The sequence below is a fragment of the Alexandromys fortis genome, unplaced genomic scaffold (genome assembly GCF_014885135.2).
Source record: "Alexandromys fortis isolate MF-2015 unplaced genomic scaffold, M_Fortis_MF-2015_v1.1 scaffold_14, whole genome shotgun sequence".
NCBI lineage: Eukaryota > Metazoa > Chordata > Mammalia > Rodentia > Cricetidae > Alexandromys > Alexandromys fortis.
This window is the reverse complement of record NW_026067910.1, coordinates 5,753,923-5,773,259: the sequence shown is the minus strand read 5'-3', so window position 1 is coordinate 5,773,259 and position 19,337 is coordinate 5,753,923. Positions and strand designations below refer to the sequence as shown.

Sequence of the window (19,337 nt, the reverse complement as noted above, 5' to 3'; positions counted from 1 at the left end):
ACACAAAAGTATATTATGTTTTCAACTTAGAAAGTCTTATTTTAGAATTTAAAACATGAATCATTATTTTTAACATCTATTTGAGACCTAAGATTAAAATTTTTTAAAAAAATGTTTAAAACCAGACCAAAAAATACTTTCAAGATAATTCTTACTATCTTATTAGTAAACCTTAATAATATTATCAAAAGGGGGGCAGATATGGTGACGTGTACTTTTTATCCCAGCAAGCAACTTGGTGGCAGAGGCAAATGTATCGCTGTGTTTGAGGTCAGCCAAAGCTACATAGGTTGCCCTGCCTTAAAAAGAAAAGTACTCTCTCTCTGTAGGTGGGGCTATATATGCGCAATCATTTCTATATGCTTTGAGAAGGTAATTCCTTTTCCCTAATAAATGTATTTTAAATAAATGTTATTCAAATTGGGAATACTAATGAAATAGAGGTCAAAATTACAAGTAGTATTGTCAAGAGAAAATTAAAATCTCATTATATACAACATGCTGCACAAGTTAGGAACTTACCTGCTCCTGCACATCTTCATGTTCCGAAGCGAGAAGTTTGATGAAAATTGGAACAGCTCCAGTTTCAATCACTACCTTCGTATGCAGAAAAGTTCCAGATGCTATATTAGTTAATGCCCAGGCAGCTTCAAACTAGGGAAAGAAAAGTGAAATGAATGACAGAATAAAGGGAAAGTCACAAAGGAGAAGGAAGTAGAAACAAAGTAAAAAATTAAATCTGAAAGGAAGGCTGACTTACGATTATAAAACAAATATTAAGAAATCAAGTTTATAGATGGGAAAACAATATTTAAAAAAGCAAAAAGATTCTTCAGATTTGCACGAACTAAAACCAAAAAGAAGTATATTTATAATGTCAAAAATATATAAATACAACTTAATTTATTTAACTTCTAATATTTACTATTTCAGAGTGGTATTCTAAAGCAGGCTCTTCAAAAACAAATGAGACACTACTTATGGAATGAAAGAATCATACATGCTATTTGCATCCTGGGGGGTCATGTCACCCCAACCTCATTTCAAAACATGAAAATTAGAATGCGAGACATTTAGGTTTTTGTTCAATAAGGTTTTATTGTTAACAGAGGTGGGACTAGAAGTGTGGTGGTCTTTCATACAACAGGACCTCTGAAAGACTGAAAAGAAAAACCCTGAGAAATAGCTTATATTTCACATCAATGGAGATGATAGCCTTCATCTGTTGTAAATAAGAAAACAAACAGAAAGCAACTACAAGTTTACAAATCTGACCTATATCCCCTAGGAGAATGCATTAGTAAGACTGGTAAAGTCACACCCTACTGAAGAACTGAACAAAATGGAACACACGGCCATGACATTAAAGCTGGAGTGATGGCTTGGTGGTAAAGAGCATGGATGATTTGGGAGACTGTAACCATATCGGTTCAGAGATAATTTCTCTAGGAAAAAAATCTAACTGTGATCATACCAATTTATTCTTTAAAAAGATCAGCTGGGAACATTTTAAGCAGTTCTTTAAGAACCAACAGAGGTGGATGTGGTGGCTTGAGCCTTTAACTCCAACACATTAACAGGGGAAGGCTGACCTCTGTAAATTACATTTAAGGTCAGGGCTACTTAGATAGACCCTGACTCAGAAAAAAATAAAGAAGCTTAATAATGAGATTAACACTTTAAAAGTTTGAGTTTTCTAAAAGAAAGTAGCTGGACTGGAGAGATGGCTCAGAGGTTAAGAGACAGGCTGATCTTCCAGATGTCCTGAGTTCAATTCCCAGCAACCACATGATGGCTCACAACCATGTATAATGAGATCCTGTGCTCTCTTCTGGAGTGCAGGCATACATTCAGACAGAACACTGTATACATAATAAATCAATCAATCTTTTAAAAAAGTTAACAAAGGTTGACACCTACAGAATTTCATTAACATTAGCTGTGATTTTATGCTTCTGGGAACTGTTCAATAAAATAATTTCTAGCAGAAATTAGCACTACAGCCATAAATAATGCTTACAATATGGTTAGCACTGAAACCATTTCCACTAGAAACTCAGTCATTTCTAGAAGATTTAAAAAGAAAACTTCAAACTCACTTGTAAAGTACAATTTTCATTTCTTTCAAGAAATTTCACAAATCTCTGTACAACTCCTGGTTTCTGTATAACTTGATCTATTGGTGGATTGGGTTCTAAGATTTAAAAAAGAAAGGATGTTAGACAGACACAGAAAAACAATGAACTGATCCCCATTTCACACAATATGCATCTCAGCTCCTTTTCCTTGAGTAGTGAAAAAACAGCCTGAACAAGCCGGGAAGTGGTGGCGCACACCTTTAATCCCAGCACTCGGGAGGCAGAGGCAGGCAGATCTCTGTGAGTTCGAGACCAGCCTGGTCTACAAGAGCTAGTTCCAGGACAGGCACCAAAACTACAGAGAAACCCTGTCTCGAAAAACAAAACAAAACAAAACAAAAAACCAGTCTGACCAAAGAACATTAGAGGAGTAGTTGCAGTCCATCACAGCAGAGAAGTCACAGCAGCAGGAACTTAAAGCAACTGGTTACATTGCATCCAGGGAGCCACAAGCTTCCGCTACTCAGCCACCTCTCCATTTACACAGTCAGTGCACAGCTGCAGCCAGAGAGCGGTGGACAGGTCTCCCCATCTCAGTTAAGGAAATCAAGACAAGCCCTCACAGGCATGATCAGAGGCTAGTCTCCTAGGTGATTCTAGACTTTTAACAAATTGGAAAGTAATATAACTGTCACAGATCGCACAGGTTTCAATAACCTAAGTGTAAACTCTTAGCTGGATGTAACTGCAGATAAATGTTCTCATTACTGCAGTACTTTTGCAAAGCAAACTCTACTTTTTCATTAACTGCAATGATAGGTAACTAAAATATATTTCCCAATATGAAATATATTTAAGAGATCGTCCTTATAAAATGGGAGAATCTGGGTCTAATACTCCTAACCCCAACAAGAAAGTCCCCACTAAATCCTTACAGCACTACCCTTGATTTCCAAGGATGTTCCCTCACTAGTAATAATCGTTCACTTACCTGTCTCAGTCAGACAAGATTTTATTTTGTCTAGACATTATTATTTATAGAAATACTACTATACTATCTAAAAACCATGATTTTTTTTCATGAAATGCAGACTTCTGAAAATCATAAATCCTCATGCAATTCAAATAAAAATCAAACCAATGTATTTCAAGTACTGACCAACTAAATACAAGGAATCTTTCCTCTACCTCTGCTTCAATAAATAGTGCTGTCAGTGTTCAGCAGCTTCTGGGGTGGTGTTCCTGTGCGTCTTCTATTCTCTTCTAGAAACGGACCTCTTCTGTTAAATTCACTAGTCATTCACTATTACCATGTACTAAACTCCAGAAACTCCCTAAATTCTGTTCTCCTTTGTCCCACACCACACTTTAGTGTGTCTATGCGGTTACTTTTGTAAGTATTCTTAAGGGAAGCATAGCCAAGCCACATACCCCTATCATGCTCAACCTGACCGGTACTAAAACAGCTGTTCATCAAGTCCCATGGGAGAACTCTCAGTCAGTCGAAATTTTATCTTAATTAACAAAACTATGTTCATTAATTTTTTTTCTCTGTGTTGTAAATGAAAGTCCAGATTTTGAAATGCTCATCCTTTCCCTATCTTACAAAACATTAGCAGACATTTCCACCCCTCACCCTCTATCTTTTTTTTTTGTTTGTTTGTTTGTTTGAGACAGGGTTTCTCTGTGGCTTTGGAGCCTGTCCTGGAACTAGCTCTGTAGACCAGCGGTGGTGGTGCACGCCTTTAATCCCAGCACTTGGGAGGCAGAGGCATGTGGATCTCTGTGAGTTCGAGGCCAGCCTGGTCACCCTCTATCTTTGAAAGTGTCACAATTTTAGGACAAGAGTTACCAGCTTCACCTTCTTTTTTTTCTTTTTCTGATGGAAAGCTCTAAACTTTCCTTTTTTAAAATTTAAAGAACAGAAATTTGTGTTGTTGTCTTTGAGGACAGAGGTGATAAGATGGAAGATGAAAACAGGATGTGTGGTTAGAGGGCAGTGAGAAATGGACACTGGACCATCAGTATCTACAAGTAAACACAGACGCAGACCTGTCACTTACATAAGAACACAAATACAGTCTCTTCGCCCAAAGTTCAAAGCAACACTTTTTATCATTTCATCTAAAAGAAGCCAATTAAAGTGCACTAGAATTATCAGCTAATTTAACATAGTTATTGATATTACATAACAAAATACAAGTCTATATAAGCTTATAAAGGTGATGAGCTATCATAAATAAAATTCACAGACATTGTGGCAATTTAAATATAAGCAAAATAGGAAAATATATGCTCAAGCAGTGAAAACAAAGAATAATACAGAACAGAAAAGCTTTGGGGAAATTTCTGCAAAAAATGAAATTGAAGAAGTGTAACCCGTGATTTGCATTACAAGAGTGGCCATGATGGGGAAGCAGATTAAGGGATTTTAACAAAGGTTTATCATCTGATTTAAATCAGAGCTGGGTTCAATGGTAGGCTATGCAGTAGCCAGTGGCATACTTAAATCTGCTTTGTGGCAACTGTTAGAATACTACTTAAAGATGAAGAACTACAAGTCGCCTGCTGTTTCTGCTAACAGTTCTATTTACAGCTGCTTTCCCAGGTTTTCTATATGATAGGTTAAATAAAAATATAGTAAATCCAAAGTTCTCCTATCCTTGATACACTTGGCAGAAATCCATGTCAATCAGCAAAGGAGAGCATTTATAACCCCTGTTTTATGTCTAACTTAGGCGTAAAAATCCAACTATTAAGAAGAAACGGTGAAAAATAATTGACATATAAAGCTTAAGAGAAACATGACAGTTTGAAATTACAGAAAACAGTTGTCTTACTAAAACAGTCTCACCTCAGAGAATGATACAGATAACAGGAAGATTAAAATTTTTCAAACTACATTCTTACTTTAAAGAATCAAAATAAATTCAATAATAATAAAGATGTGGTAGAAAAATAATTGAGAACAACTTCAAAATTCTCAAACAAAATCTACAGAAATCCTATCAGTTGTACACTATGCAGGTGTCAAAAACAAATCTTGAAAAAGAATATAATAAAAAATTTGAATCAGGTAACATAAATATCAACTGCAAAAAATATTCTAAAATGCAGAGATAAAAAGAAATTTGATTGTATAAATATTTCTGAACTACTGAAGATGTAAACTACTGAAGATGAAGGATGAGATATGAAAGCTAAACGTAGTCATTCAAAAGTAAAAATATTTGATAATTTTCCCTTACTAAAGTTTCTGCACTCACTTATGTGGTGTGTGCAGTCATGTTCACAAATGACTGTATGCCACTGTCCAAAGGCGGCAGCTTTTGGAAGGAGTCAGTTCTCTCCTTCAGGCATATAGGCTCTAGGGATCAAGCTCAGGTCACAGAATTTGGTCGCAATTGCCTTTATCCACTGAGCACTCTGCCGGCCCTATTTTATAACTAGTTATAATACACTCACTCTTAAAACATATGAGAGCAAAGACGAAAGACTTAGATTACGCTGACCAAACCACAAGATTGCATTCATTCCTCACCTTAGCAAATTTTATCTTTCTTAGGAAATTAAGGTGGGTGATTCAGCATTATCTGCAAAATCTTAACATCTTAAAAATTCCTTACAATTCAATCACCAATTCTATAAATTCTACATATGAAACAATACTAATACTAACTGGGTAAGTAATTTGACCATATGAATTACAAACGGTTAGTAAATAATGAAAGAGCTGGGTACGGTGTTGCGTAACTGAACTTCCAGCACTTGTGAAGGTGAGGCAGGAAGATGGAGAGTTTGGGGCCAGTCTTAGCTACAAGATAAACCTTGTCTCCTCCAAGTCAAAGCTGAACAAATGAAAAATATGTCTAAAAAGTATTTTTTATAGAATTATAGCCTTATTTACTAGTAACAATTATTTTTGATTTGCTTCTTTAGATTCTTTTATAATTTTTTTTCTACAATGTGTTTATTCTAACAATACATTTTGAAAACGATGATACTTTAAAACACTTTTTTTAAAGACAGGATCTCTATGCAGCTCTGGATGGCATGGAATTCATTATGTAGACCAGGCTGGCTTCCAACTCACAGAGATCTGCCTACCTCTGCCTCCCAAATGCTGGGACTAAAGGTAAATACAACCAAGCTGGGTGCTAAGGCAGGTGAGCCTACCTGTATGAATTGGAGGCTAGCTTGACTTATCTAGTGAGTGACATCTTGGTTACCAAGATTAGGTAGACAGACCCTCTCTCAAAGGTAAAAAAAACAAAATGAAACAAAGGTGTACAAAACCGTATCAGGCTAAACTATAAAGAGAAATTAAGACCTGTCTCTGGAAAAAAAAAAAAGGAAAAAATAAGTGTCCCAAAATTTTAAAAAATATAAATCTCTGCCTTAAATTGTGCAACATCAAATAGCCACTGAAATAACTCTTGCCTTTAGAGAGCAGTTTCCTGAATTTCTGTGTTGCTGCCAGCTGCTGTTCAGCATCGCTAGAGAAAACCATCCGAATCATATCTGCAGTGATGACATCTTCCTAAAACACAGAAATAAAATTATCAGGCAAATGTTTTTTGCATGAATATTATTTATATTATTTGATGCATATACTGTCTCAGAAATATTATGAGGCATAATACAAACCAAAACACAATTTCGTAAAGTATACCTCTGGAATGGGTACAGTGGAACTGATATCTGGGTCCTGGATAGGACTCTCTAGCATACAGTCTTCATTTTTGGGCAAAGAGACATTTCTGCGTTTGAACAACTGCAACAAAGAAAAATGATTTTATATACTAAGTTTTCCAAAACATTCAACAGTCATAGGATTCATATGAATAAACAAAATGATTTTTTATAATTCAATATATTAAACATTTACATTTTATAGGGCTTGAAAAAGCATGTATTCTTTATTTGATGACTAACTATAGAAGAATTTTTCTAAGAAAATCTTTACTATGGACTGGAGAGATGGTTAAGTGCTTAAAAGTGCATACAGCTCTCGCAGAGGACCAGAGTCCCAGTACCAAGGTTAAATTCCAAGTTCCCAAGTTTGACAACTTATAACCATCTGTACCTCCAGTTCTGGGTCATCTGATACCTCTGGTTTCTATGGCCAACTGCTCTCAGTGCACATATCCTCCCACAAACATACACACATAATAAATAAAAACAAATCTTTAAAAAGAGAACTCTTGATTTAAAAAGTAAATCACACAGTATAAATATCATGCTACCGAGTCAATATAGCCAACTAACAAGCAATAGGAAGCTGGGCATGGTGGTGCATGCCTATAATCCTAGCACCTGAGTTAGAAGCAGGAGGCTCTAGAACTCAAGGGCACCCTGAGCTACAAGAAAATCTGAGGACAGCCTGGGTTATGTGAGAGCCTGTCTAAATAAAATAAAACAAGCAATAGGAAAAAAGTTTTAGGAAAATCAGTCCTATACTTTTTAGTTCCATTATTAATAAAAATAGAAAGATAAAAAAACCTCCTTGTATTTCGATGACTAAATAAATACAGCTCTTTCACAGTCTGTACACACATTTTTTTAGTCAACAGGTTTTTTTGTTTGTCTCTTTGTTTCTTTAATGTAAGTTCTGCAAGATACTACAGACAGGAGCTGAAAAACCACAATTACTACATTTCTAAGCAGGCCTTCTTGAACTTTTGGGAATAGTCCTTTGCATATACTATTTTTAGCTTGTTTTGTTATTTGTTATTGTAAAGAACGACTTTATAAATATTTCCAAATCTATACTGGAATGAAAAATGTTAAGAAGTATTCATAAGTAGCATATGCAAAGTATAGAAGCTATGAAATATAGAAATATATTAGCAAATACAGAAGTCATAAAATGAAAACACACAAAGATGACTATAATTACCTTAAGACTTATGAAATCCACAATGCATATCATGTGTTTCCTGGGGACAAAGTCTATGCTGAAAACTAGAGGTGAGCTAAATGACTCAAGGGTAAGCATTTTTAGCATTTGGAAAAAGTATGGTAACAAAATGTTTATTAACACAAAAGAAAAATCACCCTAGTCAGTAACTATCTTAGTATAAGATTCTAATCAATGAATTTACAAATATTATTCCAGGGACTTAATTAAGAAACAGAGTTAGCAAATCAATTTTCTCAAATACTTAGCATTTAAAATTTTCTAAAATACAGCAATGATAATTAAACTTGCAAACCTCCACATGAGGTACTGACTAGAATGGATGGATTTGTTGTATCTAAGAACACCCACCTGTTCTTCCCTTTTTTGTTTTCGAAGTTGTATTCCTTCTTCTTCTCTCCGCCTTCGCATCTCTTGAGGATTTAACGCTTTGTTCTTATAACTTTTCATTCTGTAGTTATCCCTCCCTGGACTAGCCATGGAACCTTAGAGGAAGAAAACATACAGGGATAACTCTCAAAACAATGTAAGAGGCTTAGTGTAGGCAACTAAATTTAAGCTCACTGATTGATTTGACCAAAAATACTGTCTCTCACACCTCTATCATATTAGAGAAAAATGACCAAATAGTTCTGTATTTATTTCTTAGTCTTAGCACATTTCCTGATGCCTTAAGGACAATTTGAGATCCTAGGAACTTACTTCAAAAGAGGTTTAGTTAGCTCACAGACCTGGAGGCCAGGAAGGTACCAGCAGATGCCCCACTTGTGATGGAGCCTCATGCTAATTCAAACACAGCAGAGAAGCAGAAAGGCAAAGTCAATGGGCATTTGTAGATGAGATAAGGTGACAAAGCTGCTGGTCCAAAGGGTTTCTACACTGGCAATGAAATTAGGATACAGGTTTTGGCTGGAACAAATCACATCTAAGCCTTAGCAATATTAAACAAGTAACAAATTTGGGTCTAAAAATACACATCGCCCTTATTATACTGACACATGATATTTTATGCCTATGTTATAACCTACTCTGGGTTCACACATGAAGACTAAACAGTGGTCTACAGCAGTATTTCAACTGTAAGTTAAATGTGACAGATACTTAGTGATCACTTAATACCTTATTGTGATAAGTTCGAAGAACATACCCAGGCCTGACCAGAAGCTACTGTTAACCAGTTGCCAGGCAGTGGTGATGCATGCATTTGGGAGGCAGAGGCAGGTAGATCTCTTGAGTTCCAGACCAGGCTGGTCTACATAGTGAGTTCCAGGATGGCCAGGGTTACACAGAAAAACCCTGCCTCAAAACACAAACAAAGAGAGACAGAGACAGAGAGAGAAGGGGGCTTTCATCTATCTGACCTCTCTGATGTAAGATGCTAATTGGTTTGCAGATATATAAGCAATACAGAACACTAAAATATATGCATTAAATTCTGTGAGAGGACAGTAAGAAACAGCAATTAACTGTCCCTTAGGAAGCTCAGAAAGGCTTTAGTGTTGCTCTGTGAAAAAGGAGGGAAAAGGGGAAAAAAAGAACAAGCATTTCAAACAGAAAGAATATATGAAGATATGGCAAAAAAATTAGAAGCCTAGCATACACATAGAACAGTAAGAAATAAAGTGTGCCTCAACAAATGACTGCAGAAAGAGACAGCAATGAAGCTATAAACATGAAACAAATATGGTTGCTGCAATCCAGCTGTGAAGTTCAAACTTGATCCTATGGAGCAGAACTAAAGGAAACAAGTGAAATCTCAATGAGTGTGCTGCTGACGTTACAGCAGTCATTGTAATAGTGAATCCTGACTTTAGGAGACTGTGTTGAGCTACAGATGGTTGGAAATACAGTTTGAAACACAGAACAGGGTCCTGACTTGATTATCCAATGTCGTGGAGAGCCACAAAAAGAAAGGTGACAGGAAAATTCTTAATGGTATTTACATTTCGGGGGGGGGCAAGATGAAAGAAAACCAAAAGAATTGGGACAGAGAAGAAAGAGAAAATACGGGAGTGGGGAGAGTGCAAGGAACAGGAGCCAGAGAAGTATTTGAGTAGCAGTGACATTAATAACACACTCCTCAACATATTTTACTCTTCTGTTGACTCATCAAGCAAACAAACCAAGTACCAAACAAGGCATCAGATTTGATAACCAGAGGTCATTGGTAAAAAGAGTAAAGCAAAGCTCACTACTAAAGAAGTTCAAATTAAAATACAATGGGCTAAGGACTCAAGAATGGGAAAAAGGTGGTGGATTGGAAGCATAGTCCAGAGGTAAACCTCAAGCTCAGAATATCTGAGATATCTACAGCTGGTCAAATCTAGTTTTCACATATGTTTCAGCAATTCATATATAACTATGTGGTGGTTTAAATGAGATTAGGCATCATAGGCTCATGTTTGAATACCTGTCCCCAGCTGGTAGAACTAATTGGGAAGAATCGGAGAAGGGGCAGGCTTTGAGTTTCAAAAGACTTGGGCCATTCCCAGTGTCTCTCTCCCTGCCTAGTGGGGTCTCGAGATGTGAGTTGTCAGTTACTGCTCCAGTAGCACGCTGTTGGCCTGCTGCCGTGCTCCCTGTCATAATGGTCATAAACTCTATCCCTCTCAAACTGTAAGGCCCAAATAAACTCTTCCTTTTATTAATTGCCTTGGTCATGGTGTCTTATCATAGCAACAGAAAAAATAAGTAAGTCAACCTACAAACAGAAACTAGAAACTGTTAAATTGAGGTTATATATAACAACGTGTGCATTCTCCTCTCTTTTTATATATTACAAACCCTGAACTAGAGAGACAGTTCAGTGGTTAAGAGTATGTATTGCTCTTACAGAGGACCCCAGTTTGCTCGCAACAACCAAATCAAGGCAGTTCACAACTCCATATAACTTCAGCTCCATAGGAATCCAATGCTTCTGACACCTGCACTCACATACCCATGCCCATGTATAAATAATTTAAAATAATAAAAATAAAAGTTTAAAGAAAAAATGTATTTTTAAAACTCTAATTTCACTAACAGCTTAAGTAGCAAAACAAGAAAAAAACTAGTTTCTGAAATAACATTTGTTACTGAAATACTACTCTATTTGTACAAATAAATCTTTTAAAATTTTCTCAACTACATATGTGGCATTTTCTAGACTGCTGGCATTTAAACACTTTGAACACACATTATATATATATATATTCCACATATATAAAAATATATATTTCATCATCAATATTCATTCATTTATTTATTTGTGGATGTGTATGCTCGCATGTGTCAACACCACCAGTCAACTTTAGGTTTCGATCCTCAGAGTCTCCCACTTTTTCTGTTAAGACAAGGGCCTTGGGCTCGTTATTTAGGCTCAGCTGGCTCTCAGGGAGCTCCATGAATCCGCCTGTCTCAAATCCCTAGCAATTGGACCACAAAAGTGATCCACAATCATTTTATTTTTAAAGACAGGATCTCTCTTTGTAAGCCTAGCTAGCCTAGAACTTGGTAAACAGACCTGACTGGCCTTGAACTCACAGAGGTGTACCTATCTCTGCCTCTCAAGGGCTGGGATTAAAGGTGTGTGCCACCAAGTCTGGACCAAGTGCCGCCTTGGGTTCTGAGGATTAAAGGCCTTCGTACTTACCCAGCTACCTTCCCGAGCCTTTCCAATACTATAACAGGCTTTTTGGACCACCAGCCCCAGATCATGACACAGAGACTTATTAATGATGAATGCTCAGCCTTAGCTTAGGCTTGTTTCTAGCTAGCTTAAAAACAAAACACAGAACAAACAAGTTAGCCTATTTCTATTAATCTATTGCTGCCTGGAGGCTCATTTACCTCATGATGTACTGTCCTTCCTGCTCTCCAGCTTCCTCTGTGTCCAGCTGGCCCCTGGTTCCCCTTTCTCTCTGCCTACCAGACCCCTCTAACCCTCCTCTGCCTAGATATTGGCCGTTTACCTCTTTATTAGACCAATCAGTTGCCTTAGGCAGACAAAACAGCAACGCATCTTTCCATAGCTAAACAAATATTCTATTCCACAACAAATATTTATCTTTATACATGTATTACCATCATAATTATTACCCCACTGTGAAAATTACAAAACTAGCCATTTTCTTCAAGGAATGAAAACAATTAAAACTGCAAATGAATAGAAGCTCTAATCTTTACTCCTCATAATTTTTTGGGTCACTTTGGGCCCTTCTCCCCCACAACATCTTTGCATTCTAGATCCCTCTTAAATTATTAACAAACTTGTAATCCAAATTAAAGGTAGCTCCAAGAACACATTATGTCCTTTCTTTTTATTCAGTGATACTAACTTTCTGCATCTTTGCCTTCTTCACTGTGTTATCTCACCGAGGGAATTTTACTTAGCTGGAAAACAAGTTTTTTAAGGACTTGAATTCAAAGGCTTGAATTGAACAGAAATTATATGAAATATAAGAAATGCTATCCAGACATCTTAAAGTTGCCAAACGGAGGTTTTTGTTGTTGTTTGCTTGCTTTTTCATTCCTAAACTTTTTATCCCGGTTCTTACAAAAACCACACTGGCTGAAGTTTGGCACATAATGAATCTGAACTTCCAAGAGTCTTTGTTTTTTTACTGGTATTTGTTAAAGCAATTTCTCAAGTCAGTAAAGCATCATTTTTCTGTGCTTGGACACCTCACTAGAAAATGACAACCCTGAGTCCCTACGACCAAACACACACTACTTCTGTGCGAAGCAAAGTTTCCTGCCTCCCTTTAGCAACCCTGTTCCCTACAAAACAGCAGCCGTTACTGAGCACTGAAACTGAGAGGCAAGTCAAAAAGCCTCTTGTCTTTTTTCCCCCTTATTCTTTGTGGTGTAGAAAAAGCTCACGTGTAAATGTCATGGTTGACATCTCGCTACGCCCTCTCATAGCTTCCAAATCCCTACATCTATTATGCATTGCATTTTCATCCTCAAGCAGGGAAGCCAGCTGACTGACAGCAGCACGGGACCCAGGGTTGCTGGCTGTGGGGCAGGAGGACGCCTGCTCGGGTGCCGCACGGAGGGTCGCCGGGACGTCCTGTCCCTCCTACAGGCACGGTGACAGCCGCCGGACACGGATGACCAGGAGCCGCGAGCAGGGCTGGGCGGGCGGCGTGATCGCTGCCACGCCCCCAAGCTGCAGCCCTCCGGGAGCCTGCGAGCCCAGGGGCGCCCGCCCCGAACCCTTCCCGGGGACAGGGACGTGCACACCAGCTGCAGCCCGAGGTCCCAGCCCCGCGCGAGCGCGGCCGGCCTGCGTCACTCACACTTACACACTCACGCGGTCCCTCCCGAGCCCCGACTCGCAGTGTCCCGCGGTGACCACGGCTGCAGACAGCACGGGGTGGACGCTCCACCTCGACCGCGACCGCGGCTCGCAGCTGCGACCCGTTAACCAAACCAAGATGGCCGCCTCCGGCGCCCCTTCCTCAGACCCTAAGCCGGCTCTCCCAGAAGCCCTTGCTCTCGCGGCCAGGGCGGAGGGGGCGTGGCAGCGAGCGGCTGCAGAGGGGCGTGGCTGCTCAGCTGGTGGCTCTGAAGGACAGCATCCAGCAGCTTCCCCTGTCTTCAGCCTTACTTTGTAGATGAACATCAGAATTGTCACTAGTCTCCCTGTGCCTGCAAGGGCGAGCTCTCCTTTGTTCGTTCATTTATCTACCTCTCCATCCTAGAAAAATATATTGAGAGTGTTATATACTGAAGAACAGATTTATTATCGGGGATCTAGCACCCAAACAGGTTTTGTTTTGTTTTATGGGGTTTTTTTGTTTTGTTTTGTTTTGTTTTGTTTTTGGAGACAGGGTTTCTCTGTAGCTTTGGAGCCTGTCCTGGAACTAGCTCTGTAGACCAGGCTGGCCTCGAACTCACAGAGATCCGCCTGCCTCTGCCTCCCGAGTGCTGGGATTAAAGGCGTGCGCCACTATCGCCCGGCCCAACCAGGTTTTTTAAAAGCAAAACAAAAACTCAAGGCTCATGAAAGTCAGATGCAGTTTTTTTTGCCTCCTTCAGCTTTATAAACTTCTTCTTACAATGTGCTGTGTGTGTGTGTGTGTGTGTGTGTGTGTGTGTGTGTGTAGCGCTGGCCATCATGTAGCTCAGAAAGAATAGTCACCTACAAGTCTCCTGCTTCAGCCTCTAACACCTGAAGGATTTCAATAAATGTCATTTCCTATCAATGCAAGAATTAACTCCGGATGAAGCACTCTACACTGTAGCAAACTCACCCAAGCCCATAATCCACCCTGAAGAGCTGCAAGCAGTAGTGGAGGCAGAAGACTAAGGCCCGTGGGGAACGTTAAGCTCTGAATATGCAAGACAAACAGCATGATTCCAGTCACAGAGAAATTTTCAATGTATTAGAGTAGCTAAATGTCTGGTTACTGAAATATAAAGAGATAAAAACTGATTCTTTGTCCATACGTGTAACTGAAAAGGGAAACTTAACAAAAGGAACCTGGACAAGACTTTCCAAATACTAACACTGTAAGCAGCCTGACTGGCCAAGAATGAACATATTCTAAAAACACACTTAGATTTTTTTTTTTTGCCCACCAGACTATTAGAAGTATAATCCTATGAAATTAGAATTTCTCCAGCAATCTCCTGTTAGACAAAGGAATGGCTGAAGCCCATGGGGTAGCCAGAGAGGAATCTGTATCTTGAAGAAAGATTCACAACTTGTCAGATCACCTTGCAGGACATTCTCGGAGAAGAGACAGTACTGGACAAAGGGACTTGCCATGACTGGACTGCTGAGTCATAAGTACTCCATGCCTTGTCTTTGAATGTCTGTAGATTTATTCTCTGCAGTCTCGGGCTGAGTAATGTTGTGGAATATTCTGTGAAGTATTAAATTCCTGGCTAATGGGAATCTGCCGCCACCGATGTAATAAGCCAATCAAACTGAATTAATAAATCCAGGTTTATTCTGAGCAAACATTCCTGGGTGGCTCCAGATATATTTGAGGAGACCACGAGAGGATCCCAAGAAGTGGGGACTTTTAATGCCCTTGGGGGTGGAGCATTTGGTGGACTCTTTTCAGGAGCAGAGTTTGGACTGAAGCAACTCCAGGAGAGAGGGCTTTGGGTGGAGCCTCCGATTTACACTGAGTGGAGATGTGTCACTGTGACTGGTTTAATAAAAAAGATGAATGGCCAATAGCTAGGCAGGATTTCCAGGCACAGAGGATGCTGGGAAGAAGAAGAGGGAGACATCAAGGGATGCAGAGCAAGCAGGATGGGTACCATGGAGATGAGGTGATAAAGTCATCAGGCAGAAAGTAAATTAGTAGAAATGAGTTAGTGTAGCCAGGCAGTGGTGGCGCACACCGTTAATCCCAGCACTCAGGAGACACAGGCAGGCAGATCTCTGTGAGTTCGAGGCTAGCCTGGTCTAAAAGAGCTAGTTTGAGGTCAGGCTCCAAAGCTATAGAGAAACCCTGTCTCAAAAACAAACAAACAAACAAACAAAAACAGGAACAAAAATGAGTTACTTTAAGTTATAAGAGCTGGTTAGAAACAAGCCTAAGCTATCAGCCAACCAAGTTTTCATGATTAATAAGAAGTCTCCTCCATGTTGTTTTGTAGTGAGTTGGTAGCCCAAATAAAAATCCATCTACAGAATAATGCAGTTCTAATTACATATTGATCCTCTCATCAAGAGTCTTCCAGTTCCTAACTGATGTTGTCATTATGGTGTTGGCTATCTTTTAGGGCTAATAATATAAATATGTGTATATATATTTGAGTCAGGGTGTATTAATCCCAAAGATTTGAGGAGAAAGACCACTAATCCGAATGATCACTGTCAGGTTAATTAAATCAATGTTGGAGTCGGAGGAGGGCCTGCTTGTTTGTCCCGGCCACCCAGCTAGCTTAGCCCCGAATAACCACATAGAAACTGTATTAATTAAATCACTGCTTGGCCCATTAAGTCCAGTCTCTTATTGGCTAACTCTTATATTAATTTAACCCATTTAGTAGTCTGTATCACCATGTGGCAGTGGCTTACCAGGTAAAATTCCCAGCGTCTGTCTCCAACGGATCCATGGCGTCTCTCTGACTCTGCCCTTCTTTCTCCCAGCCTTCAGTTCTGTCTCTCCGCCTACATAAGTTCTACCCTATCAACAGGCCAAAGCAATTTCTTCATTAAACAATGAAAACAACATATAGGCAGAAAAACCTCCTACACCATTTCCCTTTTTCTGTTTAAACAAAAGGAAGGCTTCAACTTTAACATAGCAAAACTACACATACAAACCAGGTATCAAGAAAGAACTACAGTTAAAATATTTATACCTACTTTATCTTTTATCATAACTAAGGGAAACTATAACAATAAATTCTTCAACTCCATCAAAGACTCCAGAAGGATATAATATGTAAACAGGAAGTGCATTATAAACAACTTCCAAAACTCTAGAATTAACAGAGACATCTTGCTACCTGGATAGTCACCCAAAGTTTTCTGTACCACTGGGGTATCCATCTTTAGCCTATAGGCCCATAGTATCCAGCAGACTTTTCCATGAAGGCAGGAAATTTCAAAGATAGTTCCACCTATAAGGGCAGTTTGTCAGTCACTTTCTTCTGTGTCCTGCAGGATGTCTAGCAGACTCTTTCATAAAGCAGGAACCCCAAAGGACCATCTCACCTTTAGGCAAGTTCAGCAGTCATTTCTCTGTGGGTCCCACATGTCCAGTTCACCCAATAGGGGAAGATAAGAGCTGTTATAGGGGAGTTCCAAATGGGGGACTTGGCATGCAAATAGGCAGGGTTATAAAGCAGAATATAACCAGGTGGTCATAATAAGGTATTAATAATAACAGGTTGCTGTAATAACCCTCTGAAACAAAGGTAGAGTTGCAAGATGGTGATAACAACTTTTCAAACAAAGACATGGTTGCTGTTTCCTGGAACAGGCAGGCAGTACCGAACCGTTTATATTTAAAGTTACAGGTGAGGTAGAATCCAATTCTTGAAAAATAAAAGTTTAATCATGAACAAGAACGAACCTAGCTTGTCTTGTCAATTCCAGGAAATGAGAGTAAAGACCAGTTCCCAAATTCTTTGGTCAGATTATGCAAGATGTATTTTCTGTTAGACCGAAGAGACTATTTCTTTAAAGTAGGTTTGAGGAAATAGCACTGGACACAGGAAAAGGTTTATATAGCTCCAAACATGCAAGGTTTTTTTTTTAAAGGTTGGGAGACTTCCAAAGTAATTTTGGTTATGTATAATTTTGACAGAACATGTTATTAGGTTGGAAGTTAGGGTATGGAGTGTGGAATGAGTCATTCCAGAAAATAAGTCAAGGCATGGTCAAACACAAGTTTTACAGAAAACAGGAATGGGCTTATTTTGACCTTGTAACAAAATGGCTTCTAATGTTAAGATGTAAAAGGCTAATCCATCAGTCTTTACTATCAGATGGCTTTCAACCCTAAGATGGAAGCATTCTGGTTCATCAGAAGTTCTCATTCTGTGGTCTTGCCTGAATTGAAAATTGCTATATAGGTCCCAAAGACCTCCAACTCGCAAACATCCATCCACCTCAGCCTCCTTAGTGCTGAGATTAAAGGTGTGCATTACCTCTTCTGACCTCAACACAATATTTTTTAAAGTTAGTTCTGAAGAAATATAGTATAAGAATAAATGAGGAAAAGTTAAAACCACAATATCCACTAAGAGACAAGAAAAAATAGTTAATTCTCAAATTAAAAGTATAAGCACCTCTTGGGATTAGAAAGTACTATTATAAATATTATTTATATATACAGTATTCTGCTTGTATATACACCTGCACGACAGGAGAGGGCACCAGATCTCCTTCTAGATGGTTCTGAGCCACCCTGTAATTGCTTGAAATTGAACTCAGGACCTCTGGAAGAGTGGTCAGTAGTCTTAATCTCTGAGCCACCTCCCCAGCATGGCCCCCAATACTATCACAAGTTTTAGGTGTATCTATCAATGGGAATTTAGAGGATAAAACGGGAAGTTTCTGAGAAAACAGAACAGAAGAAAGAAGAGATAGAAGATTAAAAAATACATTTTTTTTAAAAAAAGTACAAAATTAGATAGCAAATTGAGTTCCCCTAACTAACAAGAGCTGCACAAAGGAGTAAAAGGCAAATGGAGGAAATTAATTTTGAGGGAAATAAAGTAGGAGATCACCAACTCTCATTTTTTTTTTTAAAGCAGGAGTAAAGAAAGAAGCAAAACACGGAGAGTGGAAAGAATAGAATTCAACACTAATCTCCAACTAAATGAGGCAGGACAGAAGTAAATGTAAGGAGGAATTGAGCTTAGGGTTTTAAGACTGAGGATCACAGCTTATGCCCCAACAACTAGATCTGGCCTCTTATCCTCAATAAATTGATTAAAAGAGACAAGTAAATATTGAAAAGCAGAAAAGGGCGATTTATTTCATGTGGTCTCATTGGGAAAGGACACAGGCGATCCAACGACCTTTCAAATTCCTCTCTGGGGTCTTGGCTTGAGGTAGTATTTAAGGACAAGACATGCAATACCCATGACTCAGCAGTCCAGTCATGGCATGTTTCTTTGTCCACGACTGTCTCAGCTCCAAGTCTGTCCTGCAAGGTGATCTGACAAGTGAATCTTGCCCGGTCACGGAAGATGGCCTGCCACTTTCTTTATAAACCAAACCTGTCCTGGAGGGAAAAAAGAGTCGCTGGGGAAGCTGGTGACGGGGGAAATCTGGAGTGGAGTTTTAGCTACACTGTGTTTAGACATTTCACAACGTTTTCTTTTATTCAGTCCTTCAAATTCTTTCCCAGAAGTTTTCCATTTTCTGAATATTTTTTATAACTCTAGGGACTTTTTGTTGTTGATCTCTCAGCTAATTGGTGACTACTCAACTCTGCTCATTTTCTGACTTTCAATGTCCTGTAAGAATACCATTTGCTTTTATAATCACTCCTTGACCCCCTTGAGTAGATTCAGAAAAGCAAGAAATACATTTTGCTTCATGAACCACATTTACCCCATTATTTAAAAATATTATACTTATCAGATTACGACCCCCCCCCACATTTAAATACGTTAGAGCTTCCTCAGAGCTCCTAAGTGAGCTGACCCTGCAGCTCTAAGCTGACTTTGTAATCCAGTGGTTCTCAACCTTCCTAATTCTGAGATTCCGACAATTTAATACGGTTCTTAATATCATAGAGACCCCCAACCATAACATTATTTTAGTTGCTACTTCATAACTGTAATTTTGCTACTGTTATGAATCGTTATGTTAATAATTGTGTTTTCCAAAGGTCATAGGCCACCCCGTGAAAGGGTCCTTTGACCCTCGCCCC

General features: G+C 38.9%; 1 protein-coding gene across 2 annotated transcripts in view; it reads right to left on the bottom strand.

Moving 5' to 3' along the window:
• Nucleotides 1-13,449, bottom strand: part of Kpna5 (karyopherin subunit alpha 5) — a 39,041-nt gene extending 25,592 nt beyond the window's left edge. The window contains exons 1-6 of one of the 2 annotated variants that reach the window (XM_050138151.1): nt 13,278-13,449; nt 8,350-8,483; nt 6,751-6,852; nt 6,519-6,618; nt 2,100-2,194; nt 523-654 (exon numbers count right to left, since the gene is read on the bottom strand). In XM_050138151.1, the coding sequence (XP_049994108.1) occupies nt 523-654; nt 2,100-2,194; nt 6,519-6,618; nt 6,751-6,852; nt 8,350-8,478 (558 nt within the window). In that variant the 5' untranslated portion in view covers nt 8,479-8,483; nt 13,278-13,449. The remainder of the gene's footprint in view (nt 1-522; nt 655-2,099; nt 2,195-6,518; nt 6,619-6,750; nt 6,853-8,349; nt 8,484-13,277) is intronic. The other variant, XM_050138150.1, reaches the window with a different exon arrangement.
• Nucleotides 13,450-19,337: the final 5,888 nt, after the last annotated feature.